General features: G+C 43.7%; 1 protein-coding gene across 4 annotated transcripts in view; it reads left to right on the top strand.

Moving 5' to 3' along the window:
* MYO9A (myosin IXA) overlaps window positions 1-24,274 on the top strand; it is a 1,257,959-nt gene that overhangs the window by 553,758 nt on the left and 679,927 nt on the right. For all 4 annotated transcript variants that reach the window (XM_078685018.1, XM_078685017.1, XM_078685015.1 and 1 more), the window contains 2 exons: window positions 22,031-22,147; window positions 23,999-24,133. In XM_078685018.1, coding sequence (XP_078541144.1) covers window positions 22,031-22,147; window positions 23,999-24,133 — 252 coding nt within the window. The remainder of the gene's footprint in view (window positions 1-22,030; window positions 22,148-23,998; window positions 24,134-24,274) is intronic.

Raw genomic sequence — 24,274 nt, 5'->3', positions numbered from 1 at the left:
ATTCAGGCATTCCCATACTCAGTCTCTAAGTAATTCACTATCGATAAACTGGTACAGGATGTTTGCTAATGCTTTTACTCCAGTATTTCTGATTTCCATAGTATTAGAAAAGTTTGGAACATCCAATATGACAGTAATTCTAGTGGCACCAAGGTATCCATGCTTACTGTGGTTCTCCTACAGAAAACACAGGGTCATCACGCCAAAATCACAGTACAATAAAATACACTCACAATGCAGGGAGGAAAATTCTTTCATCTGAATCCAAGAGGGCTGCATTAAACAGTCTGACTGCTAAGATAGCTAATGTATACCAACCAGACACCACACTGGACATTATCAAAGAAGCCCTACAACCTTCCACCAAGAGAGGGGGTATTCTGAAGTGTAAGTTACCATCGCCACCAGCCGCCTCGACTACGGCAGCGCCCTTTACGCCAGCATCTCCACCCAGCTCCTCAGAAGACACCAGACTATACAGAACACTGCAGCCATACTCATCCTGGACGCTCCACCAAGCTCCTCAGAAGACTCCAGACCATACAGAATGCTGCAGCAAGACTCATCCTGGACGTTCCCAAACAAACCCACATCACTACCCACCTGAGAGACCTCCACTGTCTCCCCATTCAGAAAAGATGCCATTTCAAGCTCCTCGCGCTCGCCTACAAAGCCTCCACGACCTATGACACGCCTACCCCAACCATCAACTGAACTTCCTTTAACCTGCTAGAAACCTGCGCTCCTCCTCACTCACCCTCACCCCGTGCATTTGTCAACAGCAGCGGTGGCCGCTCCTCCTCCTACATCGCTGCCAAGACCTGGAACGAGGTGGCATGGTGAGCAAAAGAGTGATGGCTTTAACCCAGATCTCTTGACAGGGAGTGAATGTTATGATTAGTTCTGCATTCCGTTCATCAATTGTGTGTCTTTTACTTTCACGCCCTAAGTGTGCCGGGTATTCCCAGATGTCCAGGGCTCGCTGTGCCACTGGATTCAAGCTATCCTGGTTGATGATTGGTGAAACCCCGATACCGGTACTAGGAAGCTTGTTTCCGGTTTCCTGGCTTGGCAGTTTGGGCTGGACTGTTCCCATGAGGCACAGGGTCAAGACTGATTTGCATATTGCCAGGTCTAAACTGGGGTGGCATGGTGAGCAAAAGAATGATGGATTTAACCCAGATCTCTTGATTGGGGCAGAATGTTTTGATTTGTTCTGCATTCCGTCCATCAGTTGTGTCTTTTGTTGAGGGAAATGAAAACAGACAAATCATTCATAGTGTTAGGAGCTGTGCAAAATGCCCAAAGCGTTTCTTGCAGAGCTTTTCTAGCAAATTTTATATTTACATTATACAATTGCAAACATTATTTTATCATTCTATTCAAACATTCCACTAGGCCATATGGTCTTGGGCAGTACAGGGTGGTCCTACGGTGCTTAATTGAGTACTCTTTAAAACGTATTTTCCACCACAGAAAACAAGAAGATATAGGCTCTAGACAAGCAGATAAAACTTTGGCAGTGATACAGTTAAAATTGGAAAGTACTCTAAATTAGGGACCTCTTTTCCAATATTTTCCTTGTACAAAACAATTGGGCGGGTACGTCCTCCTAGTCCAGATGTATGAAAGCTGAACAAATACCCGAAGAAACAAGGGGTTCCAATGTTAGAATTCAATAGATCCTTCAGCAAGTTGATTGGAGAGAAGTCTTTCCATTCAGTGATTGTGAAAACTCACTGGCAGACATGTTGTACAGTTTACAACTACAAATCCTCCTTGGCTGCATATCCTCAAGCATCCTTCTGATGCATACGTGTATCCTATATAAACAAATGATTGTGTTGTCACTTACTTTCAGGGAGCTCAGATGACCTCGCTCATGTTACACCTCCTCTGTTGCAGGAGGCAATTCAACAGTAATCTGTTCAGAGGTCTGCTATTGCATCAGCAAAGAATCATAATTTTTCCTTCCCACGAACGCCTCTCCTAAAGTGTGCTGCACATGCTATAGGCTATCAAAGCTTTCTTCCTCTACATCTGTATGTTATAGGTGCAGAAATCAGAATAAACATGGACCACATGACTTTGCAAACAGGATACACATTTCTCCTCTTCTCCACTCTCCTCTTGCCCCTTTACACCACTCACCCCCAAAGTCAAAAGAAGCTCAACTCAACTGTTGTAACCGTAGGCAACTAAGCCATATTTACCTGTCAATCAAATACAAAATCGCAACTCTTCGCAAGCAGTTTGTGCTAACCTGGAAACAAAGGGTTAAGCTTTTTTCATGATATGTTATCTTACTTCATGACCCAGTGCACTTCAGCTGACAGCATGGCCGCTGAGGATTGTGGGTCTTTAGGCCTGCCTAAATGTTGAAGATCGATATTTGGATCTGGCTGAAAAGAGCACACGTCTTAAATTGACGAGATTCTGTATCTGGGCTTAATCGAACATGAACGGTTCACTGACCGTTAGTGCACATTCTTCTTCATTTGGTGCCACTGATACTTCGGATTCATCTAGTGGCCACTTTCTATTATTTACGATTAACAAATGTGAAACTCTTTGAGTTCTTGAGAGGGTTGCTAAAAGCATTTAATCAAGTAACAAAGTTTGCTCCTTCCTGGGACTTGCTTTTATGAGACCTTCATTTGAGCCAATTCACATAACTACACTGAAATGTCTTTATCGGGAAACAGTTTTCAATGCAGTGACTTTGAGGCATGTAAGAGAGCTTCCAACTTTTACTTTTGAGTAGTCATTAATAGATTCTGCAAGAATAGGATTATTCCCAATCATATTTGCATTTTATCTTGAAGGTAGTTACTTTAATTATTTTGAACAAGAAGTGCCACTGTGTTATGCTTTCCCCTTTCCTACAGCTACATCAGTAAGTTAACTGCACATTCAAGACATTAGTATGTGGAAAACGTTTTATTGGATAGCAAAAGTCTTTTGGCAGTTAGATAAATTGTATCGTTGCTTGATGGATCAGCGCTGCTGCATAACCGTTTGCGGTAAGGTGAGCTTTATTCCCTCTTTTCACTATTACTAATGTTAGTAATTAAAGCATGTGAAACTTTAAAAGATGGATTACTGGAGAAGGAAAATTCTGATGAAAACTTCTAACCACAGGTTCCTCACCATAGAATATTCCCTAGGTGCCTTACTGGATCTTGGGAATTTTGTAGCAGTACTCCAGCTATCCGATGGGTGTCGTTGTACTGATCTGCTCTGACTCCATACTGCTCTGGAAGTGACAAAATTGAGCTGCATATAAAGGCATCCTCTGCACACTGACGTCAGTTTCTTCTCTTTCACTTTCTTAACCCCCAGACATGGAGTGTGAATACTGTTGGTAACAGTATGCTGATACTGTCTGTGAAATTGTTAGATGTTAAAATAGGCCAGAACACGCAGGTGGGAAGGCAGTTCGGAATCTGTGGTTAGAGTATCTACCAGAAAAAGCATTACCGTTAACTTGTTCGTTACGTACCCTCAATTCTTCTGATGGATACTTCTAGCTCCCTTATAATACAAAACAAATCAGTACCTCCCGAAGGTGGAGGGTCGGTGGAGTGGACTCATACTATAAAGTTTTGCAGAAACGAGTATGACCTGGCAGTCAGAGTTATAGTGCTTCATGAACATATGCACTGAAGCATGAGCCGCAGCTTGGCAGATATCAAGAATAGGTTCCCCTCAGGCCAATGCAGTAGTAGTCGCATTGGTCCTGCCTGATAGAATGTGCTCACAGACTTTCTGGGGGTTGCTACTTGGTCAGTGCGTAGCAGAGCTTGATGTAGAGGACTATCCACCTCAACAACGTTCTCTTCTGTACAACCTTTCCTTTTTTTGCTCCGGAAAACTTCACAAAACTGCTCTTCTACTTGATATTCTTTGGTACAAAAAATCTAAAAACTTGCAGCTCTTCTGGGGCCCAACTGATAGAACCTCTTCTCCACTTTCGAGAAGTGGAAAAAGGAGTGCAAAGAACATTGTAGCCTGAAATATGCACAGCACACTCTGCAGTACTTCATTTCAAATACATGAGAGATATTAGGGGGACCATTTTCTAACGTCATTGCCTTTTGAAGCCATACATATTGGATTGTTCGCAACAAAAGTCCCATTTGCACCTAGTATGATGGTCGGTAGTTCCATATAGGAAGTCTACCTATCCACCTATCGTTTGGGGTCAGCTTGGATAACCTGCCCATTGTAAAACCAGATGATAACACCACTGGGTTTAGGCTCCCAACAGTAAGGCCAAGCCTTGAATCAATAAAGAACTATACCCATGCCAATACTGTTACCTTATTCAAACTCACTTACTTCAAAGCAACCATATTGAGAATCCAACATGTGCCATGGACATCTTTTTCGGTCTAAAATCAATCTTATTTCTTTATTTGCTTTTTGTCATATCAAAAAGTATACATTACTTAAACTGTAAATCTTTACACATTGCACCTTAACAACATTTTTTAACTTCATAAAATCTTCCTCTTCCATTCAACATTTTCCCATTTTTCACTCCCACATTCTCTTCATACTGTATTCCCATTCACTCACTACACCACCAGCATTCACCCTGTGTCCTTCAATTTACTTTTTTGAAGTTTCTTTTGAACTTTTTAAATACATGCCATAGACTACAATTTTATAACACAAATGTTTAAGGTCTAAAAGCTTAGACTTTGTAAAACACTCTTACGGCACAACAAAAACTGGTCTACGCGTTTCAAACTCCTTCCGATTTTGGAGTTCTCATCAGGAACTCATAGCTGCAAAAACAAATAGAAAACTTCTTAGAATCCTTCTCAATGTCCAATATCACCTCTAATTGCACTCGACTACTCATTAGTCGAATTTGCTTACCTTCGCTTATTCCAGCTCTTCCAATTTAGTGAATACTAATAATGGCATCTGCATAAAGATAAAAAGAAAGAACCAGTCTAGAAATACTATCTTATCCACTATCTACAAAGCCACTGCAGTTTCTCAGCGCATAACCATGGTTGCAAAAATGGACATGGACTTACATTACTGTGTCTTGGATGCGCCTCTCTTATTGGACCTTCAATTGTCTTCAAAGCGTTCCTGAAACCAACAGAAACCATCTCTTAGAATCAGCTTATCTTTTAAAGAGCATAATGTCCTATAGTATATTCTCACATAGGCTAAGGCATCGCATCGCCTGCCTTCGTCTTCGTTAGTTTGGGAGGATCTTTCGGCGGACCTGTAACATTAAATGTAACTTAATATAAGTCCGGGGGATCTTTGGCCTAAAGTCTCAGCATTTAAGAATAAAACAAAATGATCATTTACCTTTTTCTTTTGCGGATCAAGTTTTCATTAATCACAGGACGCGTGGCGACTTCCGCATCTTCAGGGTCGGTGCACGATTCGTTCGCGTGGCACCCGTGCTTAATTAAACAGGCTCGTACTTCCGGTGGCCTGGGACTATGGTAGCTGTAGTTTGTAGGCATAGCCTGCAAGTCTATTTTATTAATAATTATTCCATGATCTTGGTTTGTTTATATTTATTCATATAATGTGTCGTGAATAGCATTTGTGACTATGCATTCACTTCTCGCTGCTGGCCTGTACCCCGGGCAACGTGTTCCTGGTAATGTGGGACTCTGGGAGCTGTAGCTTGTGTGCACAGGTCCGCAATCCTTAATTTGCTTGTGTTTATTCGTTGCCTGTATCAAGGATAGCATTTTTCAAAATCACCATCACTTACGCCTGTTGGCCTATGTCCCTGGGCGATCGGCTTCGGACTATGTTGCGCTCTCTTCTCTGTTCGGATTAAACCATAATGACGACCCGAATCTGGTTATTTAATTTGTGACGGTCTTATTGCAGCCCATTAAATTAGATGGTGTTCTTTTTATACGTTGGTGCTACCGCTTTGTTCGCTTCGCCTTTCAGTCTGGGAAAATCCAATGGTCTGATAGTCTCTCGGGCCTAAAAACTATGATGTCAGGCTGGGTTAGCTCCGTGTATAGATTTCTGACCATTTGTTCAGCCCGTCTACTGCTGTGTTGAATTTGACTATTAGAATGGCCTCTCTCCTAGACAGTTTTTGCTCTATATCTCCTCCTCTCGGATCTTGTTCCACTTTTGATATAATGGTCAATATTATATCTTTTTTGTATGGTTATTAGTTTCCATTGGTTGACCAACGATGCAGTTTGGATGTTCTTCCTAATTCTTGATTTATGTTGTGAGATACGAAATTTTACTTCTTGATTGGTTTTACCAATGTATAGCATGTTACACGGGCATCTTATTCCATACACTACATTTCACGATTTACAATTAGTAAATGCCTTGTGTTTCCACTGTATTGTATTGTGTGTGAACAAGATACCTTCTTCTGTGTTGGCACAACAGATACAAGTCCCACATTTATGGTGTCCTTGTATTGGAGGAAGGCCTACGTACGTTCTCCCTGTGGCTTGTTTTGTTTTGGGCATTGCTGCACGCACTATTTGATTGTTAATGCTGCGGTCTTTTTTAAAAGCAAACAATGGTTTGTTGTGTAGTGTCTGATTCAAATTTTTTACTAAGTGCCAGTTTTGATTAATCACTTTCTTCAAAAGATTTGAGTTTGGACAGTACGTAGACACACTTACAATTCTGTCTGTTGCTGGTTTTATTCTTTTTCCAAGAGTACTTCTTTGGGTGTCCACCAGACTCGTTTCATTGCCCTTTTTAACAATTTCTTTTGATATCCACGATCGTTCAAGTTCTCTAACAGCTTTGAGCATGTAGAATATATTCATCTTTGTAATAGCAATTCCTTCTTACTCTAAGGAATTGCCAGTAGGGCAGGTATTCTTTCAGGTTCCTGGGATGATTACTTGCAAAATACAAGGCTTTGTTGCGGTCTGTTTCTTTTTTATAAAGCGTTGTGACTCCTTCAGCAGGGTAGACCTCCACATCCAAGAAGGACATTTTCTACTTTGAATGATTCATACTGAACTTTATTTTTTGTGTGCGATTATTCAGCCATTCATGAAATTGGCCAAGGTTTTCTTCATTCCCGGTGCATACCATAAAAACGTAGTCTATGTAACGACTCCAATTCCCAATGAATTCTGAAAAAGGGTTATTATGATAGACAAACCAGTCTTCATAATTCGCCATTAGTAGCACGGCTAGTTTCGGGGCGAAGGGACACCCCATCGCAACTCCTCTCACTTGATAATAGAAGTCCATGGCACATGTTGTTGGATTCTCAATATGGTTGTTTTGAAGTAAGTGAATTTGAATAAGGTAACAGTATTGGCATGGGTATAGTTCTTCATTGTAAAACCAGAGCAAACACAAGGAGATGATGGACGGAGCACTGAAACTTTTCAGACACTCACCCCCAGTCACAGATCTGGGTTTAATCGAGCATCGTTCTTTAGCTCACTTCGCCACTCCAGTTCAGACCCAGCTATATGCAAATCAGTCTTGACACTGTGCCTCCTGGGATCAGTCCAGCCTGCACTGCCAAGCCAGGTCTTCCCTGGACCAGAAACAAGCATCCTGGGACCGGTTTCGAGGTAACACCCCTCATCAGCCAGGCTAGCTTGAATCCAATGGCAAAGTGAGCAAGGGACCCAGCCTGGGCATACCCTGCCAACTTAGGTCGAACAAAGGTAACACAAGGAGATGATGGATGGAGCACTGAAACTTTTCAGACCCTCACCCCCAGTCACAGATCTGGGTTTAATACTTCATCGTTCTTTAGCTCAATTCTCAACCCATGTTCAGACCCAGCTATATGCCAATCAGTCTTGACCCTGCCCCTCATTGGAGGGCACTGTGCTTAAATGGTTGCTTCATTCCTTTCTGATAGATCCCAAATGATCAAAATAGCGGACAGTCTTTCATCTCCTTTGGCGGTGGGTCAAGGTGTTCCCCAAGGCTCTATTCTTGCACCCACATTGTTCAATCTCTATTTGGAACCTCTGGGAAATCTCCTAAGTAAATCTGGGGTCAACTATCATCTCTACGCAGACGACACTCAAATCTACCTCAAGGTTGCCTCCACTCACAATCTCTCCGTCCTAAGCTCTACCCTCGACTCCATTCAAAACTGGATGTCAACACATCAACTGATTCTGAATCCCTCCAAAACTGAATTCCTCCTCCTTTCCTCCTCCCCCGCTTCAATCATGGATGGACCAGATGAATCTGCTGAACAATAAACCCATCATTGTCGACAGCGCAAAATCCCTTGGTGTCATACTCGACACAAAACGCAATCTACTCTCCCACATTAATTCAATTGCAAAGTCTGCCTGATTCCAACGGCGCCTTCTTTGGGGAATTCGTCGCTTCTTCCCGGAGCATGACCTTAAAACCCTGGTCCAATCGCTGGTCCTCTCCAGACTGGACTACTGCAATTCTCTTGTGACTGGCTTCCCCAAATCCCACCTGTCCCCCCTTAAGACTGTTCTCCATTCAGCAGCTCGTTTCATTTATGGGGCCAAAAGAAGTGACCACATCACTCCCATGTTATCCACCCTCCGCTGGCTTCCCATCGAGGCTAGAGCTATCTACAAGACTGCCTGCATCACCCACAAAGCCTTGCACTCCTCCTCTCCGCGCTACCTTGCGAATAAACTGAAACTCTCTGGAGGCTCTAGACCATCACGAAATGCAGAAAATCTACTGCTTGAACCTCCCACTTTAAAGAAGGAAAGATCGATGGCCCAATCCTTTTCAGGCAGCGCAGTGAGAATCTGGAACTCACTTCCGCCTCAGCTCCGGACCACCACCTCCTCCCAGGCCTTCAAAACTGACCTCCAAGTTCTTCTCCTTTAAAGACACTTCCAAATGTAATCCATGCCCTCTCTATTATCTGAAGGAAGCCCTTCCATTATAGAAAAATCTACTTTACATGACTATGGAAGTGTCTTCCCAGTGTGTTCTTGTGGTTTGAGAGTCTGCCATTTATTGCAGTATTATCCTTCTACCTGTGTTTGGTACTCGTGTGTAACATGCACCCATCACTTTCTCTTGTAACACACTGTTTTCTACCTCTTACATTTGTTTGTTTTCGATACCTGCACAAGTGCCACCAGTGCCTACGTAACGTTTGTTCTTGTGCTTGAGCTTCCTCCATATATTGCAGTATTATACCTCTATGTTTACTTTGTACGCTTTTGTAACCTGCACACGTCACTTTTTCCTCCTGTAATGCACCGTTTGCTACCTCTTGTATTTTGTTGGCTCACGATTGTCACTTTTGTAATGCACCGTTTGCTACCTCTTGTATTTTGTTGGCTCACGATTGTCATTTTTGCTTCATTTAATGTAACGTTTGCTTTTGTATTTTGCTCACTTGTAATGTTCTCATGTATCAGTTCTGTTCCTATTGTGAAGCGCTCTGAAACCTTTGGGTATATAAAAACGCATAAATAAAATAAAATAAATAAATTGGAACAGTCCAGCCTGAACTGCCAAGCCAGGTCGTCCCTGGACTGGAAACAAGAATCCTGGGACCGGTTTCGAGGTAGCACCCTTCTTCAGCCAGGCTAGCTTCAATTCAGTGGCACAGTGAGCAAGGGACCCACATCTGGGCATATTCTGCTAACTACGGACTAACAAAGCAAACACAGGGAGATGATGGACGGAGCACTGAAACTTTTCAGACACTCACCCCCAGTCAGATGTTTGAAGGTCGATTTTTAGGCCTATTCCTCTTCAAAGTACAGCAGTAATAATGAGAGACTCTGCAGCCAAGACTCAGGAGACAAATGGGTCTGCAAGAGACCAGACAGAAAAATCATAATCTACTGTGTAGCTCGGCCAAAGTGGATTCTCACAATAATAGGTTCCACTCAAATACTAGTTGCCAGATGGTTGATACTTAGAGCGAATAAGAAGGTGACTGACCGCACCCTTTTCTCGTGCCCCATTACAGACAGAGGGGCTGGGACGTGCAGTCATTGTGATCTATCTGGGATGTTGGGCCATAATATCCTGCAATGGCCATCGCAGCAAACAGTCCCACATCTAATTTGTGTAGGACCTTCATGTAAAAGTCAGTTGACTTGGTCAAAGACCTTTTCTGAATCCTGATGCTACAACCACTGGGATCACTTTTTGCTTGACCTTCTCAATTAGTTGCACTAGTATCCCCATATTATTGTGAGTTTGTCGGTCCCTGGTGAAGCCCAAATTATCTGGGTGTATTTATTATGGGATGATGGTTCCCAGTGTGACCACCAGCATTGTTGTAAACTACTTGGCATCCATTACATGAGTACTATCTGTCTATAAGAGGAGCATCATTTATGGTCCTTTCCTGGTATAAGTATGAGGAACCAGTCGGCTTCACCTATCGTGAAAATTACCCTTTCCCGCTCAACAGGACTGATGAATAGCAACAAGGATGTGTGTGAAGGTTTTATACCTCTCTCCCCACCCTCCAAAAAAAGAAATGCATCTGGCCCTTTGGACTTGCCTGGTTAAGGTATTCAATTGCTACAAGTATCTTATTTACAGAAAGAGACATATCCAGTTCCTCACACTGAGCCAGGATCACACAGTGACATTCAGATTTTCAATTTTGTCAAGAGCCAGGTGGATTTCTCAGCAAATGAAGTGGAGCTTAAAAAGACTGGTATGCCTTGTAGGCTCTTTTTGTTTGGAATACAAGATATATAGCTGTTTTAAATTCTTTGTCAGTTGTGAACCCATGTTGTTAAAATCATAAGTTTTCATTTTCAGACAGAGGATTGTCATTTCCACCTTGTTGGTCGTCCAACCGTTAAGCTTGCACCTCAGGACTGTAACTTTACAAAGTAGGATCAGCTAGGGTGACACCTTATAGTAAGTCTCAGCCTCCTTCAGTGATCTCTCTAGGACCTCCATTTCCTGTGCTTGGACTGCCTTAAGGCCTGCACGAATTCTGATGTATTATCCTCTCCTGACTGGTTTAAAGGCATTTCCCATATACTCATTACCCACCTGCATCTGTATCATTAATTTTAAGGTGCTCCAGCATAAGGGTATAAAGTTTCAACCGTAAGGCGTGGGCCCACATTAGGGTGAGGCCAAGGGATATCATCACTAGTGCATGATCAGAAAACGTTATGAAATTGATCTCAGGCACCCACCCCATTAAAATCTGCAATCAGTGTTACTATTAAAGATGTAAACTGTTTTCAAGTAGGTTTGGTGGGCTTGCAAGAAGGTGTAATCTCAGGTTGTATAATTTGATTCCCTCCAATTATCCAGAAACCCATATCCCTTAATAACAGTTTTCACTTTTATCAGCATGACACAGGTATGGGAACGTGCAGTGCCAGACCTATCCATTGTCGTGTAGTTCCTCGTACCCCCCTAGGACCTGCAGGTTTTGGATGACCTATACTGAGGGCTTGATGTGCAGACACTCTGGACAGCCCCACAGGATAAGTCAGCCGTTGGAGCTGCTAGCTCTTCAGTAACACTACCACCCCTCTGTACTATACAGTGTGGTATGTAGTTTCTGGCAATCACTGAACATCACAACCCCGATTCTTTAGGTATCGTGGAAACAATACGGTATCTTTTGCACAGTCACTCGTGCTTGCTTTTCTTAGAATACATGGAATGACGAGTGGAAAGGTTTCAATAATTATTTATTGATCAAGTGTCAGTCTAGTATTAAACATGTTCGCAGCGACAATCAAAAGACAGGAGCAGACACATGTAATCGCTAGTACCAATAAAAAAAGTGCAAAAGAGGACTATACCATCTGTGTTGATTTGTTTCCAAGGTGGATGCGATGATCCCTCTTCAGTTGTGTTTTACCTGTAAGGTTATAAAGCCATCATTTCCCTCCAGTAGATTGTGTGACAAAGCATAGCCTTTTATTCAGGGAGTTTGGGCCTTTCACATTAAGTGAAATTATGCTTTGCATTTACCCACTCTGGCAAGGAGTAAATATACATAGTGCCCTCCAACTCCACAATAGGTATGTGGTGAATTTGAATGTGTGACTGTGTTTGGCTAGAATTTCTAAGGGCATGTCTCAGAGACCAGGATTGCCCTCGCCAAGATGGTGGTACTGCCGAAGTTCCTATATTTGTTTCTGAATATTCCTATTCTTTTGACTGCCAATTTTTTTCCCGCAAGATACGCTCCTTAATAATCTCACTTGTTTGGGCATGCAGGCTGCCAAGAGTTGCGTACGAGATCCTTACGCTCCCTATGTCGTTCGGGGGTATGGGTGCCCCTGATTTTAAGCTTTATGCCCTATGTGCTCAAGCCAGCTTCTTGCACTTTTGGACCCACCCCTCTCCCTACCAGCCACATGTGGCGGTGGAGACGGACATTGCTTCCCCTTGGCCGCTGACCACGGCGCTATTTTCCCCGGCGGTGCGTCTGCGTGCGGAGGTGGACACGGTCGAAACACTATAATGGGCCTGGTCTGTATTAAACCATTTCTATAATCTTCCATTGCTCTCAGCCAATGCCATGCCGATTGTCAGTCATCCTGATTTTCCCCCCTTTCAGACTTCCGGCATGTCGAAACATGCATCGCGACTGGGATTGCTGATAGTGGCGGATTTATATCCGGGGAATTCCTTTTATTCTCTTTCTGACTCTTCTGGCCCGCTGGACACACTTGTGTTTTATCAGTTACGAGCTGTCTGCAGGTCACTCCACCCCACTTTCCCTCAGCCCCCGCAGACGATGTCTGCTCTTGATTTTATATATACATCTCCGACCCAACACAAGATAGTCTGTAGAGAGGCCTCCATCTCTACAGATCGGGCGTGTGTAGCATGGGGCGCGGACCTCGGCATGGATATTGCGCAGGCTGATTGGCTGTAACCAGATGAAGAAACGGTCACCAAATTATCGACTTCGTCTTATACATTTCAAAGATGTACCGCACTCCCGCCCAGCTTCACAAACTCGGACTTATACCTAGTGATGCCTGTATGAACTGCGCCGCACCTGCTGCGGACTTCGCTCATTTAGCCTGGCTGTGCCCCAAGGTGTCTGATTTTTGGCAGGCCGTATGCTCCTCCATATCTAAAATCACCTCTGCGAAGGTGCAGCCTGAACCCCCCCCCCCCCCATGTGCCTGTTGGGTTTTGTTAAATTCTGCCCTGACGCCTCTCGCCGCCTGAACGAGATGCTGCTGGTCCTTGCTAGGCGTAGGGTGGCTATGGGGGTCGCAAATTGGCACCCAAGTTTGATCACTGGTTGGAGGATACTTCGAGGTGCCAGACCTTGTTGTCGGAATTTTGGGACTTACTGCCCGTTAGATCTCGAACTGTCGATATATGGGGACCCCTAGTGACATTCCTTCACTCGCGAGCCCCTTCTAGCGGCGCGGCCTCTCCCTCGCTCCCCGCCAGTGCCCCGCCCTCCGCGGCCGCCGGTGAAGGTCAGTGATTGCCTGCCCCCAGTCCTGTCCCTAGTCACCTACACTGTCCGCTATCACTCCAGCCCTGCTTATAGCCTCCTTTGGAGAGGGGGACCACACTCCGGTGTCTGTTTTGATTACATGAGACCATATCAGAACTGTTGTCTGGCAGGTACGAGCGTCTTACAAATATGAGACTGACTTGGAACTTATTGTGCGTATTACTCTGACCTGATGCACTATGTAATGTGTTTGTTCTGAAATCACTCAATAAAAGTTTTTGAAAAATCCCAAACAAAAAAAAAAGTCTCCGAGACCAAACCCTCTCTTCTCCAACCAAGGCCCCAGCGAAGACCTGAATTGAAAGATATGCACCATTCTCTCACCAATACTACCACTGCAGTCTGTGTACATCTCGTACATGAGTCTCAGTCTAATAAAGGTGGGGGAAGAGAACCGGCGAATTCCCCCAAGAAACCAAGCTTCTTACAATGCCATCCCAGCCTTCAGGTCCAGAAACTCAGTCTGTCGTGGAGTGTCGACTTTTGTTTAAACTCCAAAGTAATGTACAAGAAAAAGACCACAACCTCTTTCTCCTCAATAGGGTTACCGGACCAATGCGTGGGTAAACAGCACATTTTTTAGTTCTCATTGCTATGAGCATCCTCTCTTTCTTCTTAAAGCTGTAAAGTTTTTCCACTACAACACTCTCCTTTTTTGAGGATTCTTGGGCCAAATCGGTGAACCCGCTCCAGACGTCTTTCAGGCCAGCTGACACAGATTAAGGAAGATCTTTCACTCAGATTGTTAGGCGTCTTCCAGGTCCTAATACATTAAAATGGCAGTTGATCCTGGAGGTCGTTCAAAATGGCATTGTGTAGTAGGTCTCTGCTAGGTGCTTAATCTTCCCCTCTAAGACCCGGAACCAGCACAGTCTACATTAATGCAGTGGGTCTTCATTTTTGTCCTCCGTTTCGATTCTAGATTCTGGAAACCCTGGGGCATGACAGTCTTTATCTTGTGACAACGCACACCACAGCAAAGAGCTCTTCAACATCGTGAAGGAACTCTCCAACCCCAGCTCCAACACCAACGACATCCCACCTTCACAAGACCTGTGCGACTGCCTTGCCACCATCTTCCATCTCAAGATCGCAGACATCGATGACAGCTTCAACATCACGACCGCCCCAACAGCCACCGAGACCTCCACCATCTGCACTGATCCCCTGCACTCCTGGACCAACATAAGTGACTACGATTCCATCAAAATCATGGACACCATCCACTCCGGATCCCCGTCAGACCCATGCCCACACCACATCTTCAACAAAACCAGCACCTCTATCGCACCCCATCTCCGGAAAGCCATCAACATCTCCTTCAAAACAGCGACCTTCCCGGAGAGCTGAAAGCACGTCGAGATCAACGCCTTACACAAAAAAGTCTAGGCTGACACTAAGGACCTCAAGAACTTCCGGCCCTGCTCCCGTTCCTGGCGAAGGTCATTGAGAAGACCAACAACTGATCCTCTACCACGAGGAGAACAGCATCCTGGAACCGTCCCAGTCCGGATTCCGCAGCAACCACAGAACCGGGACCACCCTCATTTCCCCCACCGATGACATCAGGGCCCTACTGGACAACGGCCACAGCTCTCATCCTCCTGGACCTGTCAGCCGCCTTCGACACTGTCTGCCACCACACCCCATGCACACGCCTCCGCGACACTGGCATCCGAGACAAGGCTCTGGACTGGACCACCTCCTTCCTCTCTGGCAGAACCCAGAGCGTCCGCCTCCCCCCTTTCCACTCCAAAGCCACCGAGATCATCTGCGGCGTTCCCCAGGGCTCATCCTTCAGCCCGACGCTGTTCAACATCTTCATGGCACCGCTCGCACACGTCGCCCGACTACATGACCTCAACATCATCTCCTACGCCGACGACACCTAGCTGATCCTATCCCTCACCAAGGAACCCCTCACCGCCAAAACCAACCTCCACAAAGGAATGAAAGCCGTTGCAGAGTGGATGAAGAACAGCTGTCTGAAGCTAAACTCGGACAAGTCGGATGTCCTAATCCTCTGCTCCACCCCCTTGGCCTGGGACGACTCCTGGTGGGCGACCGCAGTGGGAACAGCACCTACACCCACCGACCACGCACAAAACCTGGGGTTCATCCTCGACTCTACGCTCTCCATGACAAAGCAGGTCAACGGCGTCTCATTCTCCTGCTTCAACACCCTCCGCATGCTCCACAAGATCTACAGGTGGATCCCCACCGAAACAAGAACGGTCACCCAGGCCCTCATCAGCAGCAGGTTGGACTACGGAAATGCCCTCTACGCAGGAACCTCGGCTAAACTCCTGAAACGACGACAACAAATTCAGAACACCTCGGCACGCCTGATCCTCGACATCCCTCACTGCAGCCACATCACACCCCACCTGAGAGACCTGCACTGGCTCCCAGTCAACAAGAGGATCACCTTCAAGCTCCTCACCCACAAGGCACTCCACAGCACCAGACCAGCATACCTCAACAGACGACTCACCTCTTACACCCCAACCTCCAGCTCCGCTCCGCCGACCTCACCCTCATCACCGTGCCCCGCATACGAAGAGCGACCTCCGGTGGCAGATCGTTCTCCCACCTCGCCGCCAAGACCTGAAACACCCTCCCCATCCTCCTACGGCAGACCCAGGACCTGCTGACCTTCAGAAGACTACTCGAGACCTGGCTATCCGAGCAGTAGCATCACCCCCTTCCCCCAGTGCCTTGAGACCCTCACGGGTGAGTGGTGTGCTTAACAAATGTTCTGATTGATTGGGTGATTTATCTTGGCCCTCCACTCTGATTTAACTGGTAATAAAGATCTCATCTGAAAGTATCACTAGGGCTCCCGTCAACACTTTGTTGCTACCACTTTGTAAATATGGGCAATGGCCTACCCAGCGGGTATCCAAGCAAAAGTAACAATCACCTTTCTGTGCTTTGTGCTCTGTCTGAGTGGCCTGTAAGTCAGCTCAGAGAGCCTAGTGATTTGGTGACTGCTCTGTGATGTGACTGATAGGCCTCAACTTTACTTCTGGTCTCACTTATTCTTTCAGTATGTGAGCTTGCATGTTCCTGCACCCGCCCTCCTCATTGGTCCCTTGTAACTGTTGATATCCATGGTTCTTCACTCTTGGACGTCTCCACTCGCATGGGTGTCATGAGCGTGGAAACCGCTCGGTTTTAGTAAGCATCACAGTCACTTCTGCTCTTTCTCCCGGCATGGCATGCAAGGCGCTTCTGCTCACTTCTTTTCTTCATGGTCCAGTGGCCTGTCTTAGCCTTAATTGAACACTGGAAAGACCGAGATCTTGCTCTTTGGCAAAGCTCACTTCTTTTGGTCCAAAGACTGGTGGGCCCTAGAACTGGGGTCAGCCCTACCCTTAAAAAGATAGTTAGAAATCTGGGCATTCTGATTGACGTTAACCTATTATGAACAGGTATACTCATTCTATGGTTCCTGTTTAGGGATCATGCATCTTCTTAGGAAAGCTTTCCAGTGGCTGCCCTTTCAGGCCAGAAAATCCCTCACTCAGGCACTTATTGTAAGTGGCAGGACGATGGCAACGCCCTTATGGTAGTAGCGAATAAAGCTCTCCTAGCAAACTGCAGGTGATACAAATACGACTGCCCACCTGGTTTGTAATCTGCAACCCTGCTCCCCTTCAGAACCGACGCTCAAATCTCTGCATTGGCTACCTATAAAAAAGCGTTCCCTCTTGAAACTACTCAGCCCAGTTACAAGTCCCTATTTGGAACCATCTATCTGCGTAACAAGTTGCAGCTCTATGTGTCAACACGCACCCTTAGGTCCAGTGGGCAAGCTTTACTGCGCCCTTGCCGCATACGTACGACCAGATATTGGGGTAGATCATTTTCATATCTGGCCCCCATCATTGGAACAGCCTACCCCCGCATATATGGTCCTGTCCTGACCTTGCCCTATTCAAAAACGTTCTCAAAACCTGGCTGTTATAACTCCTTTGATCTTTTTGACCCGTTTATAGTGCAGTAGCTCTAAGAGACCCTCTCGGGGGTAATTTGTTTGCGCTTTATAAATGTTAATTAAATTACCATTAGTCAGAGCAAGTTACTTTCTCTGCAATCATGTGACCTGGCTTAATTTTACCAGGGCTGCACGGGGTTTGTCTTCTCAGGTCACAAGCAAGGGAGTCCACCTCGAATCAGCTAGAGTGGGTCCACTGACTATACGGGAAATAACTTTTTCTTAAAAGTACTCATAGTCACTAAATGTTATCCAATTACATGCTTCATCACTGAGTACTTCATGACCCTCGGAGGATGCTGTCACCTCTTTCCTTACAAGGGAGTACTTTTTAAGGAAAAAGGGTGTGGAATCTATATGAGGTAATCTTTAAATTTGCCTAGGCAGTTCCCAAATCAGTATTTATTCGCAAGTCCTTCTGACAAGATTAAAAAATGGGGAAAACACGCTGGTCTGAGTTACTTTCCCTCTGTGGCCCTTAAGTGTGATCAACTAGTTTCTGCCACATACCCCAATCCAGTGGCTTTCACCAAGATCAGTATGCTCCTATTAATACCTTTTTGGGACTGGGTGGCTGGGTATTTGTTTAATCATTCATACAATGCCACACACATGCATGGTACAATAGCTCGCTTAATCTTCCCGACGGCCCCCAGCGCCTAGAGACCCTTACGGGTGATTGTGCGCTTTACAAATGTGGATTATTATTATTATTATTATAATAACCTCTCTTAGAAGAGAGTCATCTTTTTTAGTGGATGTCTGGTGCCTCATAGTGATCTCTGGAGGGTAGGGTGCCCAGTAGGCACACAGTCTTCGTGGGTCCCCTCTTTGCCCAATACCTATTCACCTCCTCCAGAGCCTGCATCTCTTCTCGGATCACGAATTCCACAACAGGCCTCACTCCTAGATGCCTTAATGTGAAGCCTGTGACTCCCCATCATGTCTGTCACATCGAGGGTGGAGAGGCAACCAATAATGGTCAAGTTTGGTGTCCGGTCCTGGGGCCTTGAGTCAGGCACAAGTTTCCTTGGCTTGCGACCATTAACGTTTGTGTTATAGCCACGGCCTCCCTTTCACTTGCTTAATATTTCCTGTTTCAAAGCAGTCTTGTCAACTGTCATCTGAGTCACCCCTTCTCTAGCCTTTTGGCAACGTTCTTCTTAGCTTAAGTTCACTTTGCACCTTTTTGGTCTTTTTAGCTACTTGTGCTTCCTTAACTACTAGTGAAGTGCGAAAGACCCGACAAAGGAGAACTGTAGCTCTGCAGATATTAGCCCAGCCTGGTCAGTTTTAGTGCCTCATTTACAGTTGGGCGGTAATGAGGAATCATCCAAAACTTAGCTGATTTCCCCATCCAGCGCAGTGTTGATGCTCCTAGCTCATTTAAAGAGTGTTGAAATGATTTTCCTGGGCTGGTTGGGGCAAGAAGTGGATCTGTTTTATAGGAGAGTGCTGTATAGCCAGTTCCAAATTATCTGTGGAACACAGCTGTCTATATTTGCTACTATTTAGTCGCGAACAAAGTCCTGGTTTGGCAGTATCAACCAATTTTGTTTAAAAAAGACCAGGTAGATTGGATGTGCTACATAGAGAAGTAAAAGGCTTACACATTCAGGTATAAATACACATATTTATCTGTCAACAGCATCGAAGATTTTTAAGACTGAAAATCAACTAAAACAGATACCTGTACAAAGTCCTTCCTTTCGGCCTGACATCTGTCCCTTAAACATTCTTTAAATGCACATCATTTATAGCAACTTTGCTTAAGTAGAAGGCGATATTCATTCATCTTGCCTGGATTGTTAGTTGCTCTCAAGGTCAGCTAAAACCACAAGTTGCTGAAAAATATTAAATTATAAGTCTGCTTCAACGGTTGGGTTTTTAATAGTAGCTAATCAATGCTTTTCAATTCATTGAGTACTTGGGGGAAATACTGGATGTAAGGATCACAAAAGTCATCTACTCAGCACAGATAAGGCTCATCTCTCCAGGCTCCAATGAATTTCATGTTTTCATAATCCTGAAAGCCAGACTCCACATGCCACTTCTTATGGAATGTCCGAAGCCTAATGGTCTCAGGTGACTTGGAATTTAGGGAACGAACTCTCAAAGACGACCTCTCTGCAAACCACAGTATAGTGGTGCAAGACGAAAGAATATTGTTGAAGGCGTCCTAGTTCAGATAATTTTTTGTAAATAATGTGTCAATAGATCGTAGATGAACCCTCTTCGGCAACCTCTTAAGCTGCAGAAATTGGTTCATTTCCGAGCAGAGTTATCAAATGAATATGCTGGAATTGACTGGGGCTACTTCCCTAAAATTGTTTCTGCCGTTGATTTTGAGATTCCTGGTGCTGCAGAATGACAACAGCACTCGTGAGTAGTTTTAAGGGAAGCACGGTCATTTAATAATTGGTCTTTTTTTTTCACAACGTTTTTATTTATTGAGGGTGCAAACCTTCCGGTTACATCAATCTCTCAGCTCTGATCAATCTTAGAAAAGAACGGTAGAATGTAATCTCAACAGTTTCAACACTTTAAGATTGTAGTGGAGAAATATTCAAGAAGAAAATAATACGTCCTGGACTAAGAAGAGTATACTAACCGTAAATATCTGCACCTCTACTCTTTACAATGCATGTAACAAAATCGGAGTTCCCAATAAACAAGCCACAAGAACAGAATTCTTTAATCAACCCCACCCTGGTCACTTACATAGAAAGTCTCTGGTCACGCCATATATCACTTCATCTAATTACTCTTAACGTCAGTGTGAGTACTTTTTGCTCAACCTGAGCGTGTCCGAACGCTGCACCTCAGTTTCATCATCAGCGGGGTCTACGTGTGTTTCCGCCGACCTTTGCGTTTCAGAGGCCACCTCTAAAAGGACTTCCGATATTAAAGTATTCCAGGCCCTAGCATCTTCTTCCAACCTTTCATCCGTCCTAACTCTCTTCATACAAATCAATTCTGCTGTCCTCCATTCCCTCAAGTCTTTGGCCCAAGTTTCCACTTTGGGGGGGGGGTGGGAACTCATCCAGTGGATCTCTATACGTTTCTTGGCCAGTACTGGCCCCAGTTGGAGAAATCAACGAGTAAGCTTCATTCCCTTGGGACAATTGGTCTTTAGTGAAGACTTTGAATGACTGTCTATCTCTCAGTGCTACAGAACTGGAAGGGAGATGGGTTTATCAGGCATCTTCTGGAAGAGCACAAACGGGTGCTAAAACGCAATGTTTTCTATTTTTTAATATTTTTAAAGACTGAGGAGCTCTGGGAATCATTTTGTTAGACAACGAAAGCCACAAGGCAAGTTGCCTACCCTTCGCATTCAGGCTCACAGAATTTCATTTCAAAGGGAGTGTACTTTCAATAGACTGTTCGAAGACATTCAGACTTCTTTTGATTCTCCTGCTGCCAGCAGCTAAGTCTTGACGGTTAGGCCAACCCCTAGTGGGACAAGCCTCCCACGTCATCTGTTTACATGGGTTCTTGGAGATGAATTAATACCTTTAAGTACTACTGCATACATTTTGACGGTTAGGCCAACCCCTGGTGGGACAAGCCTCCCACGTCATCTGTTTACATGGGTTCTGTTCTTAATGTGCAGTACGTGTTCAGTTCCCCTTCTCCTGGTTAAGGCTTCAGCTTGGTATCCACTTACGATCTTTATTGATTTCAGAAAAAATACCTTGATGGAGAAGATATTTGCCAGTAATTCCCTTCCTCCATTATGATAATTCTTTCGAAATGTTTTCACTCCGCTACTATTCTAGGACAGAGTATATTTTTCCTCGACGGTTTAAACATGTTTTTAAAAACAATTTGACACAACTATGCTTTGTCAGATTCACAATCACTTATTGAGGTTTAATTGTCATTATTTTTAAAAATTAAAGACCACACATACACTCAAAGTTGCAGTTTAAAGTCAGTATTTCCTTTGTTTGTATTCATTTTGAATACTGACAAGTGTAGTGCAGAATATTTGCTGGTGCACGTGTGTGGAGATATTTAATTGTTTATGGATTCAGCGTGGAAATGGAGAACTAAAGAAACAGGCAGGTATGTTTTTTTTCTCTAGTTATCCATTATAATATCAATTGTATCACATTTCATCTTGTTAGGTCGTAGTTGTTTGCCTCAAATGTCCTTAGGGCTCTATTATATTCTAGGTTATCAAAGTTTATAAACGCATAACGCTTTTTTAAATACTTGTTTCATAAATGATTGGATTGCAACTAAATGTGTTTTGTTTCTATACTTAGGAAGCATTGTACTGCGTTGGAAGTAGTAAGAGGCTATGCTTTATTTCTTAATATATTTCTCTAAATTGTTCAGGGCAGTGAGTGCCATTTATTACATTTGCATTGTAATGCACTAGACCAGGGAAAGGCTGAAATTCAGAATATAAAACCATTTTTTCTGCCAGACAGACCTGTTGGAGATGCTGTTAATATTGGATCTGAGCTGATTTATGAGTGGCAGGGAATTGTTGTGTTCCATGGTACAGGATACGGTTTTTGGAAATAACGAGCTTCAAAATATCTTACTACCTATGCTTTCCTTTTACCTTCTAGGCAATTACGGTTCGAGATTCCATGGCCAAATCTTTGTACAGTGCTCTTTTTGATTGGATTGTTTTTCGAATTAACCATGCTCTTCTAAACACCAAGGACCTGGAGGAAAACACCAAGGTAAGAAAAGCCAAATTGGCTAAATTAGGAGGAGTGGGAGGAAATGAAGGCAAAAAGTTCTGGGTATGGCTTCCAGATTTTCATTTTCTGGTGTTGTACATTTTCTAAATTCGGAACCTGAAACAAGATGGGAAGTAGTACGGTATAAAAAAAGCTAACGTATAGTATGCTATTTTTTGATCTACAGTCACTTGCTCCTGAAATGTTTTTCTCACATGTGTATGCATTTCTCAGAGCTGTTTCTCATAGATACTGCATAACTTTTGAGCATGACCTCAGTACATATGTCTCCACTGCTCGCGGTCTTTCTCCATTTCCTTCTTGTTAATCCTCTATTTATTTCACTTTTGGTGCCTGCTTCATTCTTAGGTTTTCCATAACTGCATATTGTACAATGCTGCTTCAAATTCTTGTTCAGTTTATCTATATTTGCCTCTTGCATTACTCTCATCCTGTTTGTCGTTCTCTGCAGTTGGTTTTCTGTCCCTTACATAGAGTAATATTAACCCTAGAGGTGCCTCTTGGGGCTAAAGTACATTGATTATCTAAAGAAAAGCATAACACATTTGGTGGGCAATACATACCTTTACGTTTTAGTTTAAAATTCAACATGTTTGGAAAAGAAAGAGAGACAATGAATAGTTCTCGAAGGTTGGGAAGCAAGTTTCCAATGCTAAAAGGCCCATCACTAAAGACATGCTTCTGCAACTGCTGCTTTAGTTCAATAAGATGATGTGAGAGTATCAGATACATCTAATCTGTCTACACTGAAACGAAAATTACGAGACGATTAGCAGTGTGGCCCTCTGTGGATCTGACAAACAAGTAAACATCGTTTTTAAGATCCATAGGTGAAAGTCAGTTTAGTGATTTGGAAATAATCTGTGGGCCAAGAGTAAACTTCCTGTTCCATCTTGTTTTTTTTCTCTTTTTTAGCAAGTCACAAATATTTTTTGGAAGGGTGCCAAATTATCTCCTCATCTAGCTTAAAGAGGATGGCTCATGACCCTTTACTACCTCTTGGAGGGATGGAGAGTATACGCTGTGCACATCTAGTCATTGGTGATCTTACATGCACTTACTGAAGTAGGAATTCCAGATGATGATGTTGGATAGATAGGCCAAACGATCTGTCTAATGCTAAAATAGAAATTTTGAAAATATGGGAAAGAAAAGTAGGGGTGACAAAGTGGATTACTGCAGGAATACCCCAGATAAAGAATTCATGACACTTTTTTTTCAGTTCAATCTATCATCTGTGTTCCTGTTAACATGACTGTTTACTTCTTGTTTTTATTTAATCTAATAAATATGTATTCGGAGTTTCGTTGGTGATTAAAACCAGCACATTTATTTTCCAATGTTTGTCTCTACTGATGCATTTTCTCAGTGAATCTGTTACATTATGGCTTGTTAAATGCAAATTATAATGTCTTTTGTAGAACTCGGATGCATGGACTAGACAGAGTGATCAGTTGCACTTGAGGTGGAAAAACAGCAAATAGGTGAAACTGTAAAACAAAAAGAAAAGGGGTGGCTTGTTGCTGATTCTGGCTAATAAGGCAGATTGCACTTTGTGCCTCTCACTAAACCTTTGCCTGATTAAAACACATGTACAGTAACCAATCACACTTCTACAACAGTTTGCAGGGCCTTTGGTTCCAAATTTAGCTTTTGAGACCAAACCATTTTATTCAGGTCGATATATAAGAACTCTCTCACGTGAAAAAAAGGAGCTGGCAATTTTACAGTAGTTTAGCATCTTGAATGTTGGATGGTTAGCAGATGTCCGAGGTGGTGTGTTGATGGTTATGTTCCATAGTGTGTAAGTTTTAGTGCTTTATCTTTCAGACATTATCTATTGGCGTGTTAGACATCTTTGGCTTTGAAGATTATGAAAGTAACAGTTTTGAACAGTTCTGCATCAACTTTGCAAACGAACGTCTTCAATACTACTTCAACCAGCATATTTTCAAATTGGAGCAGGTAAGTCACTGCTAGGTCATACATTAATTGTAGCTTACAGAGGGGAGTATGTCTTGGTTTACCTGTTCTCCTAAACAGAGTGATGTTTTTGTCTGCTGGGGATGAATTTGATGGATGGGATGAATTGTCCATTTCTGATTA

Source organism: Lissotriton helveticus, chromosome 3_2 (genome assembly GCF_964261635.1).
Source record: "Lissotriton helveticus chromosome 3_2, aLisHel1.1, whole genome shotgun sequence".
Taxonomy (NCBI): domain Eukaryota; kingdom Metazoa; phylum Chordata; class Amphibia; order Caudata; family Salamandridae; genus Lissotriton; species Lissotriton helveticus.
The sequence above is the reverse complement of the archived record's forward strand: the minus strand, read 5'-3'. Positions and strand labels throughout refer to the sequence as shown.